Source organism: Phodopus roborovskii, unplaced genomic scaffold (assembly GCF_943737965.1).
Source record: "Phodopus roborovskii unplaced genomic scaffold, PHOROB, whole genome shotgun sequence".
Taxonomy (NCBI): Eukaryota; Metazoa; Chordata; class Mammalia; order Rodentia; family Cricetidae; genus Phodopus; species Phodopus roborovskii.
Genome location: NW_026126448.1, coordinates 14292524 through 14311428, shown reverse-complemented (window position 1 = coordinate 14311428; position 18905 = coordinate 14292524). Strand labels below are relative to the sequence as shown.

The window sequence follows — 18905 nt, the reverse complement described above, 5'->3', positions numbered from 1 at the left end:
GTTTCTCTGTAGCTTTGGAGACTGTCAAGGAACTTGCTCTGTAGACCAGGCTGGCTTTGAACTCACAATGATCCACCTCCTCTGCCTCCTAAGTGCTGGAATTAAAGGCATGGGCCACCACCACCTGGCTCCCACATCAGGCTTTTTACAAAGAGATTTTAGGGATCAAGTTCAGGTCACCAAGTTTGAATGGCTAGTGCTTTTACCCACTGAGCCCCCAACCTGTTTTATTTTGTTTTGTTTTCCAAGACAGGGTTGCTGTGTAGCCCTGGCTGACCTAGAACTCACTTTGTAGACCAAGCTGGCCTTAAATTCAGAGATCTGCCTGACTCTGCCTCCTGAGCGCTGGGATTCAAGGCATGTACCACCACATCCTAGCTAAAGATGTATCTTGTCACGTAGCCCAGAATGTCCAAAAACTTCCTATCCTCCTGCCTCAGGGCAGAGATTTCAGGTGTTGTTCTTTTGTCCTTATAGGGACTTGTGAGATGCAGGTCCCTGCAGGAAAGCTGCAGTGGTAAGCGCTCAGTGGTAATTAATAGCTAGGCCCCCTTAATGACTTGGGCTCAGCCTCTGGCCTAGGATGCTTGCATGGTTGCCACAGAATTACACATCATGGGGGGAAGGTCTGGGTTAAGAGCCAGAATATATTTTGCTGAAAATACACATGTATGTGTGACGTCAGAAGAGGGTGCTCTCTGAGAGATTTTCAGTTTGTTCTGACATAAAAAACGGACAAGAGATGCAGATCTCAGTTGAAGAAACCTGCAGGAACACACTGGATCCCAGGCCATCTGTCCCCCACAGTGGTCATTAGGCAGCCTCTTGAGGGAGGGGGTAGTGGGTGCCTATCAGTACTTCTATAACCTGTCCATCATGGCCAGCAAGTCATCTCCCTTGCTTGTGCTCTGCTCTGTGATCTCCGGCTGCTCTGTGATCTCAAATTCCCCCATGATCCGGGCCAACTCCTCACTCCGTTGCTGGTCCTGTGGGAGAGGGTAGAGGGAGGAAGAGGAGATGTCTGCAGGGTTCCTATTTGGGGGGAGGAGGTATTTAAATTTCATGCCATCAAAGGGCTCAGTTCTTTGCCAGATTAGGGACAAACAGAAAAGGGTTCATTAGAGATCTTTTTGTTTGTTTGTTTTGTTTCTTGAGACGGGATTTCTCCATGTAGCCTTGGCTGTCCTGGCACTTGCTCTGTAGACCAGGCTGGCCTTGAACTCACAGAGATCTGCTTGCCTCTGCCTCCCAAGTGCTGGGATAAAGGTGTGTGCCACCAGTACCTGGCACAAAAATTTTTAAAAGACTTATTTTTATTTTCTGTGAATGAGTGTTCTGTCTCCTGTATGCATGTGCATCATGTGTTTACTCCCCACAAAGGCCAGAAGAGGGAATCAGATCCCTGGAATGGGAGCTACAGAGGGTTGTGAACCACCATATGGATGCAGGGAGTTGGATTAGTGTCCTCTGCAAGAGCAGCTAGAGCTCTTAACCACTGAGCCGTCTCCCTCCTTGGGAGAGCAGATGTTTTTACTAGATGACGAGGAGGATACATACCTGTGTAGCCTGTATATTGATGACTTCATAGGACAACTCCTCTGGCCTGGACAGTGCTGCATGTCTGGATGAGGCAGGAAGAAACAGGCCCAGGGGTATAAGGTTAGGATTTTGTCTTCCTGGCACGGTGAACCATCTCATTGAGAACATGGTGATCTGTTTTCTCTGCATCATTTTCTGCCATTTCCCCTAGCCTTTCCACCCCACCTGCCCCTCACATTCCTATATTCCACAAAGTCATGTGTGTTTGTGTCTCTGCCAACGTTTCCCCTCTCTCTGCTCGGCAAGTCCTGAGGCCCAGATCACATGCCGGTCCCTTCAGGTCATAGCGCGTCAGCCTTCACCACAGTATTTGTGACCTAGCTGTTAAAATGACTTAGGTTCTTCATTCTCCTACCAGAGCCTCCTGGGAGCCTCCTGAGGATAGGTCAGACTCAGGGTCTTATACTCCATGTTTGTGTATGTTCATGAGTGTGTGCACATGTGCCATGGCAAGCATATAGAAGTCAGAGGACACCTTGTGGGTGTCAGTTCTCTCCTTCCACCAAGTGGGTTCCAGGACTTGAACTTGGGTCTCTCTCGAGCTTGGGGCCTTTAGCTGCTGAGTCACTTCACCAGCCCAGCCTGGTCATCCTCTTGCTTAAACATTAGAACTTTTGGGGAATGACTTGTGGGGTTCCATCTGTTTACTCCCCAGGGAGTCTTTAATCAGGTCAGCACCGGTTGCTGGTGGTTTCACTTCTGGTTGTTTACATCTGTGTTTATGCGTTGGTCTGCAGTTGTTATGTCTATGTTCTTATCACATATAGGGGCTTACATATGTATTTACACTTGATCTAAGCCATTGGGACAAGAATGTATTACATATCTTTAAAGAATAGGTTTAGGGCTGGAGAACTCTCTTGGTTAGTGGAGCACTAGACCCAGCATGCATGAGGGCCCTGGATTTGATCCCGTATAAACCCAGTGTGGTGGTGCACACCTGTGATCCCAGCCCTTGGGAGGCAAAGGCAGGAGGAAAAGGAGTCTATGGCCATTCATTCTCACTGAGGTCATCTGGGCTATAGGAGACCCTATCCAGAAAAAGAAAAAGAAAGAAAGAACAGGTTTAAAACATACTCCTCCTCTTCATCTGTCGTAAATAGATTCAACCGGAATCCTGGTTCAGGGCCACTCATTTTCTTGATCTCCATCCCTCCCATTAGCCTGGCCAAGAAATTCAGCTCTTCTTTGGCAAGAGGGTTTGGAGCAATGTTTTCCTGTAGAAACAACTATGTGATTTGTAGCCACACAGGGTGATCACATTTCCTGCCAAGACCCCAGAGATGCAGGGAGGAATTATACAACAAGGCAAAAACATTAACAGTTTAAATTATTTCTGGGCTCACACAGAAAGCAAGCTTAGCCAGAAGAATAAGCCAGTCAGCAGCAGAGGGACTCTAGCAAAGAAGCAAACCACAGACTTTTAACTTTGAAGCTGAGTGGAATGCCCCAGGGGCCCACACTTCTCAGACTACCTTCCTCCTTGGAGGGGAGGAGAAGGGCCCTGCTTCCTCCAGTCAGTCCAGTTCCCTCTGCCAAGTGGCTCCTGTCAAAGTCTGCAGATCAAGGGGACCATTCCGGAGCAATTCCCATACTGCCCTCTGGTGGTGATATTCATGAGGAACACAGACTCCAGGCCATTCCCTTTTCTTACCACCTTCCTGCCTGGCTTGAGGCTCCATCTACCTGTTACTGAAAACACACTCTTATTTCCATCTTTCTTGAAACAAAGTCCCCTCCCTCCTGCATAAAGAACAAATTGGAGTTAAGACCTTCCTTAGTCAGACTCCAGCGTCCTTGCGTCCCTGTCTGCCCTTGTGCTCGCCCTGACACCTCAGCCCTCACCCACTTCTCTTCCTCTGCTCTTCGGTGTCATGGCCACTCTGGAGCCCTGTTTCTGTGCTACCTCCTCTGAACGCCGTTGTGACCCCTTGCCCCCATGCTCCCACTCCAAAGGACAGAGCACACACACAGTCTTCTGCTATAGACTGCCAAAAAGCTCCTTCCATCTTTTTATTTTTTTCGGCACAGGGTTTCTCTGTGGCTTTGGAGGCTGTCCTGGAACTTGCTCTTGTAAACCAGGCTTGTCTTGAAGTCACAGAGATCCGCCTGCCTCTGCCTCCCTAGTGCTGGGATACAAGGTGTGCGCCACCACTGCCCAGTCAAAACTCCTTCCACCTTGTTGCTATTTGTTTCTATCACTGTCCTTTCCAAGGAACCAAAAACTTGTTCAGGATGGGACCACATCTACACCAACCCATGGACACAGTTCCATAAATACTGAATAACTCAACAGTACAGGATTTGTCCCACAGCTAGCGTGTAGCTAGTTAGCAAAAAGTTGTAGACATGTACTTTAGAGGAATGAAAACCTCATTTTGAAGGTGGGTACCACATTCTTAAAACCAGGAAGCGTTGAAGAGGGATGCTTTGATATCCGAATTCGCACTCATGTTGGACTTGCCAGCCACAGGCCTCGTGGCTCTGGGATTTGCCATGTCCTGGTATGTGGCACCTACTTAATTATGGTGGTGAACCAATCCCAAAATTACCTAATTAGTCAGATCACTGGAAGGCTCCAAACAAAGCTACAATTAAAAGCCCGTGTACATGTAAGGCTGCAGGGAAGACTGGAAACAGTGAGGGTAAAGTCGACTAGCTCTGAAAGCCAGAGTCCCCCCCCCTTGCCCATGCAGATGCCATTTGTAGAAAGAAGCAGGGAGAAAAATGGAAATGGGGAGGGCAGAAGCTCACCTGTGTCTTTGAGGCCAAGTTCTTTGACATTGCAGACATATGGGTGTCCAGGGGTCGATTCACGCTGTACCTGGTGGCAACAGAAAATGGTGCTGTTATGCAGCCCGCTTCACTGACTTCCTTCCAACTGGTAAGCATAGTTATTGTCTTTTATTGAGATGTTCACTGTCACCCAGAAAGATGCTGTGACTATAAAACTCACCTGAGTTGTGGACTGCTCATGTTTTACTTCTTCCCCAAGAAAAGGCCAGGAAAGAATAGCACTGAGGCTGGGTGGTGGTGGCAGCACACATCTTTAATCCCAGCACTTGGGAGGCAGAGGCAGGTGGATCTCTGTGAGTTCGAGGCCAGCCTGGTCTACAAAGGGACTTTCAGGACAGCCAGGGCTGTTACACAGAAAAAGTCTGTCTTGAAAAACAAACAAACAAACAAACAAAAGAATAGCCCTGAGGACATGGCTAATATTACAGAGAGGCTGTGTGGCCTTCCACCATAAACAGACACTGGCCATGGTCACTTAAGATTGTGTTTTGTGCCTATGGAAATATTCCTAGGGATCCTTAGTATTTAAATGTCAGAGCTCTGCATGCATTATATTTGGGGAATGGCTCCAGAGATTAATGGGTTTTATTTTGTTTTGTCTCCAGACAGGCTCTCATGTACTCTAGGCTGGCCTCAAACTCACCAAGTAGCCCACATGACCTGCTAACTTGTATCCCCTCGCCTCTGTCTCCCAAATGCTGGGATTACTGGCTTGTGCCATTATGCCCTCTTATGTGGTGCTGGGGATAGAACTCCAGGCTTCATGTGTGCCAGGCAGTGTCCCATTAACTGGACCACACCCTCAGTATAGTCAGCAGGGGTTTTTCAGAGCAGAAGCATGGGGTTTTGTTTGTTTTAATGAAGTGACCTGGGTGGACTCAAGTTCATTCACAGGGAGAATCTGCTTACATGTTAGTTCCCAGTTTCAAGACTCTGTCTCCATAAAGCTCAAAAGAACCTTCCTTGTGTGCAGCCACGTAGTTTCCACCATGCTTGAATTCTATCTTCTTTACTTCTTCCCCTTTGTCATTGAACACTCTGAAATACAAAGGATGACATGTCGGGCATTCTCTGGACTTGGCCGATCTCAGAGGCCACCTTATCGTGTGCTCACAGCAGGACAAAGAGGAATGTAATCCCTTTTTGGAGGTAAAGAAGCAAGGTTGGGGTGCAGCTCAGCACACTTGCTTAGCATGTGTAAGACCATAGGTTCTAGTCCCAGGGCCCCTAAAACTAACCAAACAAAAGATAAAGACAAGCTGGTTAGTGGTGGTGCACTCCTGTAATCCCCAGCACTCGGGAGGCAGAGGCAGGAGGATCTCTGTGAGTTCAAGGCCAGCCTGGTCTACAGAGTGAGTTCCAGGACAGGCTCCAAAGCTACAGAGAAACCCTGTCTCGAAAAAACCAAGTGGGGGTGGGGCGGGAGATGAAGATAATTATGACAGTTGGGCAGAGGCACAAGAGCTGCGTAAGCACAGAGTGTGGCCATTTATTCTCAAGCAACCACTTAAGAGATGAGGAGATGGACCTAGGAAGTAGGTGGCTGGCCCCAAGCATCCTCCACTCAAGTGAAAAAACTGGGCTTAGATCCTTGACCTCCGTATAACTGAGCTTTTACTGAAGAAGGGGCAGATAAGCAGAGCCTGAGGAGCTCTGTAGTGCTGCAGTCCCTGGCCTGGGCACGTTCTGTGTTCCTGGCACCTGGAACACTGCTGGGCAGTTACCACTGAGGATTTACCTGATGACTCCAGGAACCTCAGTTCCCCAGGGAACAGGCCCAGACACTGGCAACACAAAGCGACCATTAGAATTTTGAACTTTGTCCTTTAGAAATGTGGATACCTGGGGAGAGAAAAAAAATATATATATATGTATATGTATATATATATATATACATATACATATATATATGTTTGGTATAATTTTTCTGGTATTTTTTATGGATACAAATGTTCTGAGGATTAACAGTGGGCAGTGGTTTGAGCTTGTAACATGAAGGGAGGGACATACCATAATGGATATGCAGGTGCAGAGTGGCTTCATCCACACAATAACTTCATATAGGTATACATATTCATATTCATTTATGTATATGTGTACATAAGTGTATGTGCACATATGCACGTGGGTGCTGGTGGAGGGCAGAAGAAGGCAGTGGGTCCCTTGGAGCTGGCGTTATAAGTGGTGATGAGCTCCTAAAATCACTGCTCCTAAAATCAGTGCTCCTAACGGCTGGACCACTTCTCCAGCTCCATACCATAGGATGACTTCTGAGATTGATCCTGAGCCCTTCAAATGTTCTCCTGTTTCAAAAATGAGGAAAATGTATAAAACATATGATCTGGGAATACAAGTCAGTGGCAGAACACTGGCTTAGCATGTATAAGGCGTCACATCAAGGATGGGGAACAGGCAGAGCCTACCCACAGTACGTGCTCAATAAATGGCGGCTAATTCTCTTTATTAGTCTGTTTGGAGGACTGGGGCTGTAGCTTAGTTTGGAGGACTTACTGAGCATGGTGAGGCCTGGTCCACACTCTAGAGCTAGAAAGGAAGATAGGAAAAGGCCTATTTGGACCCAGGGCTCAATTATACACATAAAAATACCATGTGGTGGTCTGAATGAGAATGTGCATTGGCTCACATACTTAACTGCGTGGTCCCTAGTTGTTGGAACTGTTCGGAAAGGATTAGGAGATGTGGCCTCGTTGGAGGAGGCATGGCCTTGGTGGAGCTGTGTCGCTGGGGCCGGCATTGAGGTTTCAAGGCTCGTGTGATTCTCAGTGCTCACTCTCTCTGCCTTGTGTTATGTGAGCTCTCAGCTGTTCTTTTACTCACTCTGCCATCATAGAGTTTGGCCCTCTGAAACCCTAGGCCCAAGTAAGTGCTTTCTTTTGTAAGTTGCTTTGGTCATGGTGTTTTACAACAGCAACAGAACAGTAACTAAGACACACCACCAAGCCAGACATCCCACATAGTATACTTGAGCATGGCAGTTCACTGAAGGGAACAATGGCAGACTGGGGATGCTGGGGCCTGGAGGAAGCAGGTGTTGTGTACGATGCTCCAGGAAGTGGAGATAAGCGGGCACAAGTGGTGCTCTGAGGGGATGGGGAGACTGGTTTGGTCGGAGGTGGGTGAACGACCTTTTAAGGAATTCTTCACTTTCAGATTCTGTGAGGAAGGAATATGAGTTTAGCAGAAAGGAGAAAGCTGGCTCCACTGGATGTTCCTGTAACTCCCCCTAGTAAGGAAAATGCCCATCTTTGTCTTTCCTAGACTCTCTCATCCTTTAGAATTTCCAATCTCAGCACCACTACCAGGCCACCACGCTAGCAATCTGAGCCACCTTCAGTCACCTTCCTTGATCTACTTGGGGGCCAGGCCATGCCAACGTAACGCACTGTGCCTGGTCTTCCTCTCCACCCTACCTGCTGCTCCTCACTGCAGACCATCATCTCCTGCCTTATCTGTTTTGAGCTCACTCTCTATCCTACTGATGAAGACACTCTTCTGGACTCCTCAGCAACCATGTACCTTCCTTAAAACCCCTGGCTCTCTGCTGCCTGCCAGACCATGACCAGATGCAACCACATTTTTGACTCCTGCATTTCCCATATGCAAGTGCTGACAGTTCCCATATGCAAGTTCCCAGACCCAGCAGCAAGCTACTGAGTTAGTGTCCTTTGTCACCTCTAGTTTTATTGTAAGAAGATGAGTACTCAGCATCCCGTCTGCCGCTGCTGCTAGAGGGCTCTGCCCATCCAAGGACAGAGACAGATGCTTAGGACAAATGGATGCTGACCAATGGCCTAAATTTGTACATGCCTGTAACTGCAGGTGAAGACAGGCAGGTCCCTAGGGCTTGCTAGCCAGCCAGCCTAGTCTAACGGGAATCCCTTTCTCAGTAAACAAGGTAGAGAACTGGGCATGGTATTTAAGAGGCAGAGTCAGGTGGATCTCTGTGAATTCAAGGCCATTCTGGTCTATATAGGAATTCCCAGGCTAACCAGAATTGCACAGTGATACCCTGTCTCAAAAACAAAAACAAAAACAAACAAAAGTCCCAACCAACCAAGCAAACAAAAGAACCAATAACAGGAAACGAGCTGGATGTCTCCTGAGAAACAGTCCACATATCCACTTCTGTCCTCTAACTGTACACATATACACAAATGCACTTGCATGCATATGAATATATACATACATGCACAAAACACAAAAACGTGTGCATATATCCACAAACATTTGTCTTGTATGTCTTGTATTTTGTTTTTCCTTTTTTCTTTTCCAACACAGGTTTTTTTTTGTTTTGTTTTGTTTTGTTTTTCTTCCTGTGTAGCCCTGGCTGTCTTAGAACTCACTCTGTGCTGGAATTAAAGGCATTTGCCATCATGCCTTATAGTCAGAGTTTTTTGTTGGGACTACTGGCTCCCCAATAAACACTCAGAGTCTATTAATTATAAATGCTCAGCCGATAGCTCAGGCTTGTTACTAGCTCTTTGTTTTTCCTCTTTGAGATTGGGTTTCTTTGCATAACAGCCCTGGAAGTCTTGGAACTCATGTTGTAGACTAGGCTGGCCTCGAACTCACAGAGATCTGTTTGCCTCTGCCTGGCAAGTGCTGGGATTAAAGGTGTGTGCCACTACCACCAGGTACTAGCCAACTCTTACATTTTAAATTAACCCATATTTCTTATTTACCCTCTGCCATGTAACTCACCTACAATGAATGCCTGACTTGAGTTTTGTTGCTTTTTGAGACAGTGTCTCTCTACATAGTCTGGCTATCCTGGAGCTCCCTATATACCAGCTGGTCTTGACCTCTCAGAAATCCTCCTGTGTCTGCCTCCCAAGTGGCTGGGATTAAAGGCCTGCACCATCATTCCTAACTCTTTTTGTTTAAGGCAGGGTCTCATGTAGCCCTTCAAGGATGGACTTGCGTTTGATATGTAGCTGAGGATGGCCTAGAACTCCTGCCTCTGCCTCCCGAGTGCTGGGATTACGGCGTGTGCCACCACATCGTGCTCAAAAGCTTGTTTTTAAAATGGCATTGGGGGCCGTAGAGAAGGCTCAGCTGTAAGAACACAACTGTCTGCCACTTCCAGAGGATTATATTCCCTCTTCCGGCCTCAGGCACCAGGCATGCATGTGACACACAGACATACAAAAGGCAAAACACATTTCTTCCCCCCCCCCCCCCCCGTCACTTTCTTAGGGTGCTGGTTCCCCAAGAGCTGTATGAGATATCAGCAGACTTGACCACCTGACCAAAACTGGCCACTGGGCAGGAACCTTTGAAAAGAGCTGCAGGCAGGAGGCATCCATCTTCAGTAACTCCAGGGAGTCCAGGCCAAGGGCTGGGGGATGAGGGGAGGCCTTTTAAGACCATCACCTCCAGGGTGGCTAGAACTTCCTGATGCTGACCATCTTTAGGACCAGAGTTCTGCCTCATTTTTCATGTGCCTAATAGTGGGTGCTGCAGAGGCTGCTTGCTGTCCTGACTAACCCTGCCTGCAGAGAAGAGGCCAGGCTTGGGAGTTGCCAAGTCCTGGAAGTGTACTCCAGGGTTGAACAAGGACAAAGAAAATGGACATGCTAAAGTGAACTGGGGGTAGGGGGAAACACGTGACCCCATGAGGCCTCAACCCTACACAAAGAACTGCAGGAGAAATAAGACTTTTGGCTTTAATCCCAGCACTTGGGAGGCAGAGGCAGGCAGATCTCTGTGAGTTCGAGACCAGCCTGGTCTACAAGAGCTAGATCCAGGACAGTCTCCAAAGCCAGAGAAACCCTGTCTCTAAAAAAAAAAAAAAAAAAAAAAAAAAAAAAAAAGACCTTTCCCAGGGAACAGCGTGCCAATTGGTGATCCAATACCAAAGGGTCAGCCCTGAAAACACACACACAAGCAACATTATCCAAGCTGAGCAGGATGTATTTTGTAATATACATGTATATTACTATACCTGTACATATATATGTGTAACAAGAACTAGTGAAAAAGAGGCCAAGAGAGCAAGGAGGGGTCTGTGGAAGGGTTTAGAGGAAGGGAAGAGAGAAATAATGTAATTATAATCTCTTAAAATAAAATGACAATTATTAAAACAACAACAAAATCTAAAATGATTACAGACTGGCAAGGTGTGGTGGCACATTTATTTAATGCCAGCACTCAAGAGGCCATCCTGCAGGTGCTGGGACTCAAACTGGGTCGTCTGAAAGAACAGCCAGCGTTACTAACTGCTGAGCCACCTCTCCAGCCCTAGGAAGACTGTCTTGACTCTCTTATGGAGAGTTGACCACACTCTCCTTTGTGTTTCCTCTCTTTACTCTTCTATCCCAGCATAGGTCTACAGTGGTTCTATTGGGTAGTGCTGACCTAATCCATCCTTCTGCCCTTATAATGCTCCTCCATACCATCACTTTCCTAGAAGTTTCAGTATAGGAACATGATCTATTTGTTCTTCTGGCTTCCTATTAAGACCTCTTCAATCCAGGAGCTTGGCTTTGTTCATCTAAGTACCTCAGACACTCAGAGCAGTACCTGGCATTCAGAAGGCAGTCAATAAACATTTACTAGCCTATGCTCCAGGGTAGAAGCCTTCCCAAGAAGAGGAATGAAGTATACGTGTAAGGAACACTTGTGGAATGCAAGAATGTGAGATGTCAGGGGGAGGCTAGAGGAGCCAGGCCTTCAGGAGCAGCTTTGGAGGGTCTCCAGAGGGTTGAAGAAGAACGGTGTAACTATTTTTAATTTTTCAAGACAGGGTTTCTCTGTGTAGCCTTGAAGCCTGTCCTGGAACTCACTCTGTAAACCAGGCTGGTCTCAAATTCACAGAGATCCGCTTGCCTTTACCTCCTAGGTGTTGAGATTAAAGGTATGCACCATCACCGCCCAGCTGTAACTAACTCTTGAGGAGCCTAAACAGAAGTGGTCCAAGATCAGACTCTGCTGAGGTCCCTGTGTACCAGGTCAGGACCTGGCCGCATCCACAATGCCTCATGCAGTTTCTTGATATAGAAATGTGGCACTGGACATATAGTTTTATATTTGCTTTGGTTAAAAAAGTAAGAGTCCCTGGTGAGGAACTGTGTTTTCTCCATTTAGTTGGTTTTGCTAACAAATTTAAAATCTATCAAGACTATTTTGAAAACAGAAAATTTGTATAGGCAATCACAAGTTGCAGCAGAACAGAAACACCATTAAAGACCAAACACGGGAAGCCAGCCCAGATGTTCAGATCATTGGCAGAGGATTGCCAAGCTGTGTGATTCATCCACACTCCAAATCCCCACACCCCAGGGCTAGATACATAGCTAAGGATGACCTTGAACTCCTGTTCCTCTTGCTTCTACTACCTCCCCAGTGGAGAATTAGGGGCATGTGTTGCCATGACTGGCTGTGATTTTGATATTTCCTTGTTTACCCATTTAGCAATTAAAGCCCAATATATTTAGTTGTTTAATACATTTTAATGAGATCACTATAGAATTATTAGGCATGTCTTTTCATTACAATGAATTTTATCTCCTCACAACTGAGAAATCAATATGGCTGTTTATATTACTGCAATCCATAAAATACACCTAAATAGGCATAGTCCTGCTAACATTACTAAGTGATATTTTCAGCATGTTCAAATTGATGTTAAATCTGCTGCAAAATTTAATCTTGCTTGTACCTTCATATTTTTGTATTTTCACCCACAAACATTAGAGATCTCAGTTTATATTCATGTTGTTCCTGCTCCATCCATAGCTAATACAATGAATTTATTCATGAAGGTTAAAAATAAAATTGGCATTAGAGCAGAAATCTATTTATCATCCCTCCCCTGGAAGAGAAATATACTCAGGCATGAACCGTACTCTAGTCCTCTTTTTGAATTTGGTTTTCATGTATGCATAAGTATGAGGTCTCAAAGGTGCAGAAGGGGCTATGTCCCTCTATTCTGCTTGTCCTCCACAGTCCCTCACTTCAGGAGGCAGCACCATGACCAGTTTATCACAAATCCTTTGTAGAAGTATTCTATAGAATTCACATATAAGCACACACATGTACATTACATATGTCCCTGCACTGGGTTTTTCCAGCAAACTCCCAATTACACACTGTCATTTCCACTTTCAGGTAAAGAAGCTAGGATTCAAGAGCAGTGATTGGCTCAGGGTGAAGGGCTCAGCTTGCAGCTGGTACTGTCTAGCACAGGGCCACGGCTGGTTTTGCTATAGCATGCCATCTTTTCACTGCAGTTGGCTCAACTTTAGGAAGGAACTTGCTCCATCTGGCAGAGCCACCCCCAACCCCCCACCCCACTCCCCGCGCCCCACATAAGTTCAGAAGTGCGTTTTTGAGGGTTAGGGTATAGAACTGTTTGGAGTAGGCATGGTACAATGAGAGAGAGAGATTTCGGGGACAAGAGCCAGCAGGAAATGAATGAGGGCTAAGGATGTAGCTCAGTGGCAGGAAACTTGCTTAGCATACACAGAGACTTGGTCATGGTCACAGAAATGTAAAAAAAAAAAAAAAAAAAAAAAAAGTATGTGAGTATGTGACCCTAAGCTAATGTGTGAGCAGCTTGGAGAGCAGGGCGGAGCCACAGGCAGGGCAAACCCTAGGCACGTTAGAAGACAGACAGATGAAGGATGGAGAGTCAATCTGACACTGATTCTGGGCCAAGTGAGTGGTGGGAAGGAAGTGTCCTCAACAGAAGCCAGGGAGTCAGGCACACTTGGCTTTTGGGCAATAGTTCAGTTGCAGACATGGAATTATAGGCTCAGTGGGCTTGATCATGATTTCAGGAGGTAGATGGGTGAAGTGGGGAGGGGGGCTTGGAGATAGGTGGAGGGAGAGTTAGGGGAAGGCCCAGGGAAGGTGAGCAGGAGTGCAGCCACGTGACAGGGTCTGATGAAGGGACACTTAAGGTGGGAAGCTTGAGAAAAGCTTTGAGGCCAGACTGGTACCTGAACAGCACAGTTCTTCTGTAGAAGCAAAGGATAAACCCACATTCAGAGAAGCTCAGTGGAGGTGGGGGAAATGGCTGAACTCTATCACCAGAATGCTTACAGTCACAGATTCTAAGTGTGACAGGCATCACTGGCTGGGAGAAATCCTGCTCCTGGTCTTTCTGGATGACTGGCTTGTGGCCAGCGCAGCATCCACCCACAGGCATCCCAGGCACTTACTCGGATATGCAGGTCTTGGAAGAAGATGAGCAGTGTCTGCCGGATCATCTGGAACTCCCCAGCAGAGAGATTCCCATATATCTGCGAGGCAAGGCAGAGGGAGCAGTGCACTTTCCACCATGGGCTGAGTTGTGGGGACAGGCAGGGCTGGGGTGCTCGGAGGTGGGACTCAGATAAGCAGGGACCTTGGCAGCAGGAGTGTCAGCACCCACCCTCCCAAGCAGAACAGACCCTGCTTGCCACAGACATGCATTTCAGACACCGGAGGAAGTTCTTTGCCATTGTTTTCCCTCTACAAGGGCTGCATAGAGATCATAAGATGGTAATTGCCCATTGTAGTTACAAAGTAGGCAGCGGTGGGATTTTAGAATGTCCTAGGAGAGTGGCAAACTTTGACCCTGTCATTGTAATTATAGAGCCAATCTTATAGTTGGCGGAGAAGAAGGGTTGTGGCAGTGAGATGGCAGGCTGGTGACATGCTTACTTCTGTCAGCTGCCGGAAGGTCTCGTCCACTTGATGCAGGATAGTTGGGGAGTCCTGGATGAATCCCTTGATGGAGTCTAGGTGGTTGAAAGTGACCAGCAGCACATCCTTGGGGCGTGGACATAGCAGCACTTGGTATTTGAAAGCCATGGTCATCAGGTCATAGAGCTGTCAACCCACACACAGAACAGATGGGGTCATAAAAGCAGATCAGAACCTGAGCAAAGCAGCCGTGGGTTTGTCACACACAGCTCAGGCGACCACACCGGCTTGTCACACACAGCTCAGGTGACCACATGGATTGCCACTCAAGTCAGAGCACTTCTGAGAATTCGAGGGGGTGGTGAAGTAACTAAGGAATGGCCAGAAAATCCCCGGGCAAACCATGGCTTCTGGTCATCCTGTGCATCCTCCAAGTCTTCTTGATGGATACACAAGACATGGTAGTGGCTGCCGGGAGTTCTGCCCTGGGCCCTGGACTTGGGAGGATCCTCATTTAAGTACCTCTCTGTTCATTTTTTTTCCAAAATTTTTACTTCATGTACATGTGTGTTTGCCTGGATGTGTGTCTGTGCACCATATAAGTGCCTGCCTGTAGCCATGCTTCCCGCTATGATGTTAATGGACTAAACCTCTGAAAGCCAGTTCCAAATGTTTTCCTTGTAAGAGTTGCCACAGTCATGGTGTCTCATTACAGCAATAAACATTGATTAAGACACTATGCAAACATTTTACTAACTAAGCTAAATTCCCAGCCCTACTTCCATTTTTATTTTTAATTTTTTAAAATTATAAAATTAAATTATGTGCATGTATCTATATATAGGGAAATATACATGATGGCTGATGCCCTAAGAGGACAGAGGCATCGTTTTCCCCTGGAGATGGAGTTACAGGTGGCTTTGAGCCACCTGACATGGGAACTGAACTTGGGTCCTCTGCAAGGGCAGTAAATGCTCTGAAGTTATATGCTCAAGTGTATGCTCTGAGCATCTCTTTAGCCTCCACTTTCAGTTTTTAATTAACGAATTAATTGATACAGTTTTGCGACAGAAGATGAAACTCACTATTGAGCAGAGCAATACTTAACTTCTGATACCCCTGCCTCCACCTCCCAAGTCCTGGGATTAAAGGCATGCACTACAACCCAGGTTGGCCACATTTTTAAATGCAGGAGGTGATTTTTGTTTGTTTGTTTGTGTTAAATAGAAAGTACACATTCATTCATTTTCTCCACAGCACATGGGTCTAATGGTCAGCCAGGCTTTCCTTAGAGAAAACACAATGAGCAGGCCTCACATGGGGTATTTGTTGGCAGTGGCAGCACGTCCAGCTTCTTTGACACTGTGGACTGGGGGTTTCTGGAAGACATTGAGAATCAGGCGCTTTCTTTGCTTGCAACCTCTGTAACCAATGCTGGGCCGGCCCCATTAGGCTAGGAGGTGGTTCAGTGGTAAAGCACTTGCCTAGGATGGGCGAGGCTCTGCGGTTCAATCCCCACGAATGACCTGCACCATCAATCTTTTTGACATCTTGTCAGTACCTTTTATTTCCATCAGTGGCGCTTAAGATGTCCTATGCTAACTGATGCCATTGGCGATGAATTTCCCCACCACCTTTCTGATGATTTTAGGCTCCACCAGAGGTCTGAGGGTAGCCATGATGCCAAGTAGAAGATGGGCAGGCTGAGGAAGGAGCTCCTCGAATGTTAGAGAGAAGACAGACAGGGGTGAAGTAACTGTCCCAAAGGGAGACAACAAGAGGTAAAGGCTCAGCTAAACTGGTGTCTCACTGAGGCTTCCAGTACCAGCAACAGATGTTGGTTCTTTGTAACCACCACCTAGTGTTAGTATCCAGGACTTCAAAAAAAAAGTTCATATAATGGAGCAAATTGAAAAATAATTACCGTTATTCAAGCCTAACTTCATAATAGTCTCTAGTCCCAGAACTTGGGGTGTGGGGATGTGGCTCAGTTACTAGAAGTTACCTAGCATGCAGGAAGTCCTGAGTTTGATTCCTAGCACAACATAACCAGATGTGGTCGTGCAAGGCTACCATTTGGGAGGTAGAGGTAGGAGGATCAGAAGTTCAAGACCATCCTTAGCTTCATAGTGAGCTGAAGGCTGACCTGGGCTATGTAAAATGCTATCTCATTAGTTTAGTGTCTCCCCGATGGCCTAGACTATTATGTGTAAGTGTGTGCCAGTGGAGGCAAGAGGCTAGCCCTCGGTGTCGTCCTTTGGTGTGCCATCCATCTCTTTTGAGACAGGGTCTTTTACTGGCCTGGAGCTCTAGGCTGGCTGGTCTCAAGCTCCAGACATCTTTCTGTCTTTGTCTCCTGGTACTGGGATTATAAATGCATATCACCATGCCTAGCATTTGGTTCTGGGGATCAAACTCATGTGCTCATGTCTGTGAGGCAAGCACTTGTGAATGAGCCATCTCCCTGACCCTAATATCTCACTGTGCTACAGGGTCCCCTCCAGAACACAACAATACATTTGGCTGCCAGGCTTTTCTGGGTCCCTCTTGGCTATGATGGTTTCTCTGAATTTGGTAAGTTGACAATTTTTAAAAATTTTTATTATTTATTTTTTTAAGACAGGATTTCTCTGTGTAGCCCTGGCTATTCTGGGATTTTTCTTTTCTTTTTTAAAGACAGGGTTTCTCTGTATAACCTGCCCAGGAATTCACTCTGTAGACCAGGTTGGCCTCGAACTCTAGCTGCCGCTGTCTTCTGAGTGTTGGGATTAAAGGCATGCACCACTATCACCAGGCTAATGCCTAATTGTTATTGTTAGGGTTTATTTATTGTTTATATTAAGGGGGTTCACTGTGACATCTGCACACATGCATGTCACTCTTTGCTCACACTGGTCTTCCTAACTGCCCTCTCTTACCCTCTTCCCAGAGGGAAAGCTGGGGGTGGGGGTGGAGTACTTAAACTGGGGCAGCACATGCTCATGTCATAAATAGGGACATGAGAGTAGGGCTCTCTTTGGGCAAGTGAAGCGCAACAGAGGGGTTAGGTGCAGACGCCGTCTGAGATCTCTCAACCTGAGATCTGACTACAGCTCATATACTTTTTTATAGATCATGTATACAGTTTTTTGTCTGCATGTATGTCTGCAGGCCAGAAGAGGGCACCAGATCTCATTACAAATGGTTGTGAGCCACCATGTGGTTGCTGGGAATTGAACTCAGTACCTCTGGAAGAGCAGCCAGTGCTCTTAACCTCTGAGCCATCTCTCCAGCTCCTGCAACTCATAGTTACATGTACTTGCTTCTCCCAAGACACCTCTGCATTTGGAATCCTATTTGATCCCACCTAGGACCATCTACAACAGGTAGGAGAGCAGCAGCTAAACTGACTAAGCAGCTGTCTGCTCACCTTATCCATGCTGGCCTGGTTCAGTCGCATAATGGAGGCATGAGCCAGGCGGTCATACACAGTCCTCAGGGCCTTCTTAGAGTACAGTTCCTGGGGTTTGAACAGCTCCTCCATAAACTTTCTGTTGAACATGGTTGAGATGATGTCATTCAGAACTGTAGAGAGAAGAGAGAATCCAGATGAGCAAGGAAGGTACCACAAGAAGCTGTGTATAGGTGTGCTGTCTGTCTATGGGTGAGAGCTAGGCATAGACAGAGCTGGAGCGTTTGGTGGGATCAGCCCCTTGGGCAGAAGCCCAGGGGTCCAGTAGAGAGCAGGGCTCAGGGATGCCCTATGACAACCTTCCAGGGCAACTGTCCATGCTGATGACATTAGAAGACGGCTTCAGGTGTTACACATCCCTTTCCCCACCATTATATGGCTTGATAAGGAAAATCTTTTTCTTTTTCTAATTAATTAATTAATTAATTTATAATTTAATGTTCATTGGTGTTTTGCCTACATGCACATTTGTGTGAGGGTGTCAAGGCCCTGGAACTGGAGTAACAGACAGGTGTGAGCTGTCATGTGGATGCTGGGGATTGAATCTGGATCTTCTAGAAGAGCAACCAGTGCTCTTAATCATCGAGCCACCTCTCCAGCCTCTGGAAAAATCTTTCTTTACAAAAAAAAGTACTGCTTTGCTGGGTGGTGGTGGTGCACACCTTTAATCCCAGTACTCAGGAGGCAGAGGCAAGTGGATTTCTGAGTTTAAGACAGGCCTGGTCTACAGAGTTCCTGGGTAGCTAGGACTACACGGAGAAACCCTGTTTCAAAAGACAAAACAACAAAAACAAAAGAGAACGTGGGCTGGAGAGATGGCTCGGCCATTAAGAGCAGTTGCTGCTCTTGCAGAGGACTTGTGTTCAATGTTCAATTCCCAGCACCCGCATGGTGGCTCACAACCATGTAAAATGAGATCTGGTGCCCCCTTCTGGCATTCAGGCATACATGCAGGCAGAATGCTATACATAATGGTTAAGACATTTGTTTTTAGAGCATCTACCAAACATGCCCTTCAGATTGTTCCATGTTAGCATGCCCTAATCCCTCTTCAAACTATGGTATCAATTTCACAACACTGGAATAGATCCCATCCTGTTGGGGCAGTGAACACTTCCACATGTTGAGAATTAAAGACTTGTGCAAACCAACATGGCCTCAGCTCTGTTCATGTGAATATTTTGCACTGCTCTGGTGTGAGAACAGCAGCAGGTACAGATAAGCATAGATTGTTCTGAATATTTTTTATAATGTCATTGTGTGTGGGGGGGGGTAAATGTGTGTCAGAGGGCAACTTTACAGAATCTGTTCTCTTCTTGTATGTTTCCTTGGACTCCGGGGACTGAACCCAGCTTGTCAGGGTCTGAGCAGGTGCCTTTACCTGCTGGGCCATCCACTGGCCTAGATC

At 46.6% G+C, this 18905-nt stretch overlaps 1 protein-coding gene across 2 annotated transcripts in view; it reads right to left on the bottom strand.

Annotated features, from left to right (window-relative positions):
• Positions 1 to 616: 616 nt before the first annotated feature.
• Oscp1 (organic solute carrier partner 1) overlaps positions 617 to 18905 on the bottom strand; it is a 29330-nt gene continuing 11041 nt past the window's right edge. For both annotated transcript variants that reach the window (XM_051188751.1, XM_051188752.1), the window contains 9 exons: positions 17456 to 17610; positions 14065 to 14232; positions 13581 to 13661; positions 6134 to 6237; positions 5305 to 5433; positions 4354 to 4423; positions 2677 to 2816; positions 1558 to 1621; positions 617 to 986 (listed from right to left, as the gene is read on the bottom strand). In XM_051188751.1, coding sequence (XP_051044708.1) covers positions 861 to 986; positions 1558 to 1621; positions 2677 to 2816; positions 4354 to 4423; positions 5305 to 5433; positions 6134 to 6237; positions 13581 to 13661; positions 14065 to 14232; positions 17456 to 17610 — 1037 coding nt within the window. In that variant the 3' untranslated portion in view covers positions 617 to 860. The remainder of the gene's footprint in view (positions 987 to 1557; positions 1622 to 2676; positions 2817 to 4353; positions 4424 to 5304; positions 5434 to 6133; positions 6238 to 13580; positions 13662 to 14064; positions 14233 to 17455; positions 17611 to 18905) is intronic.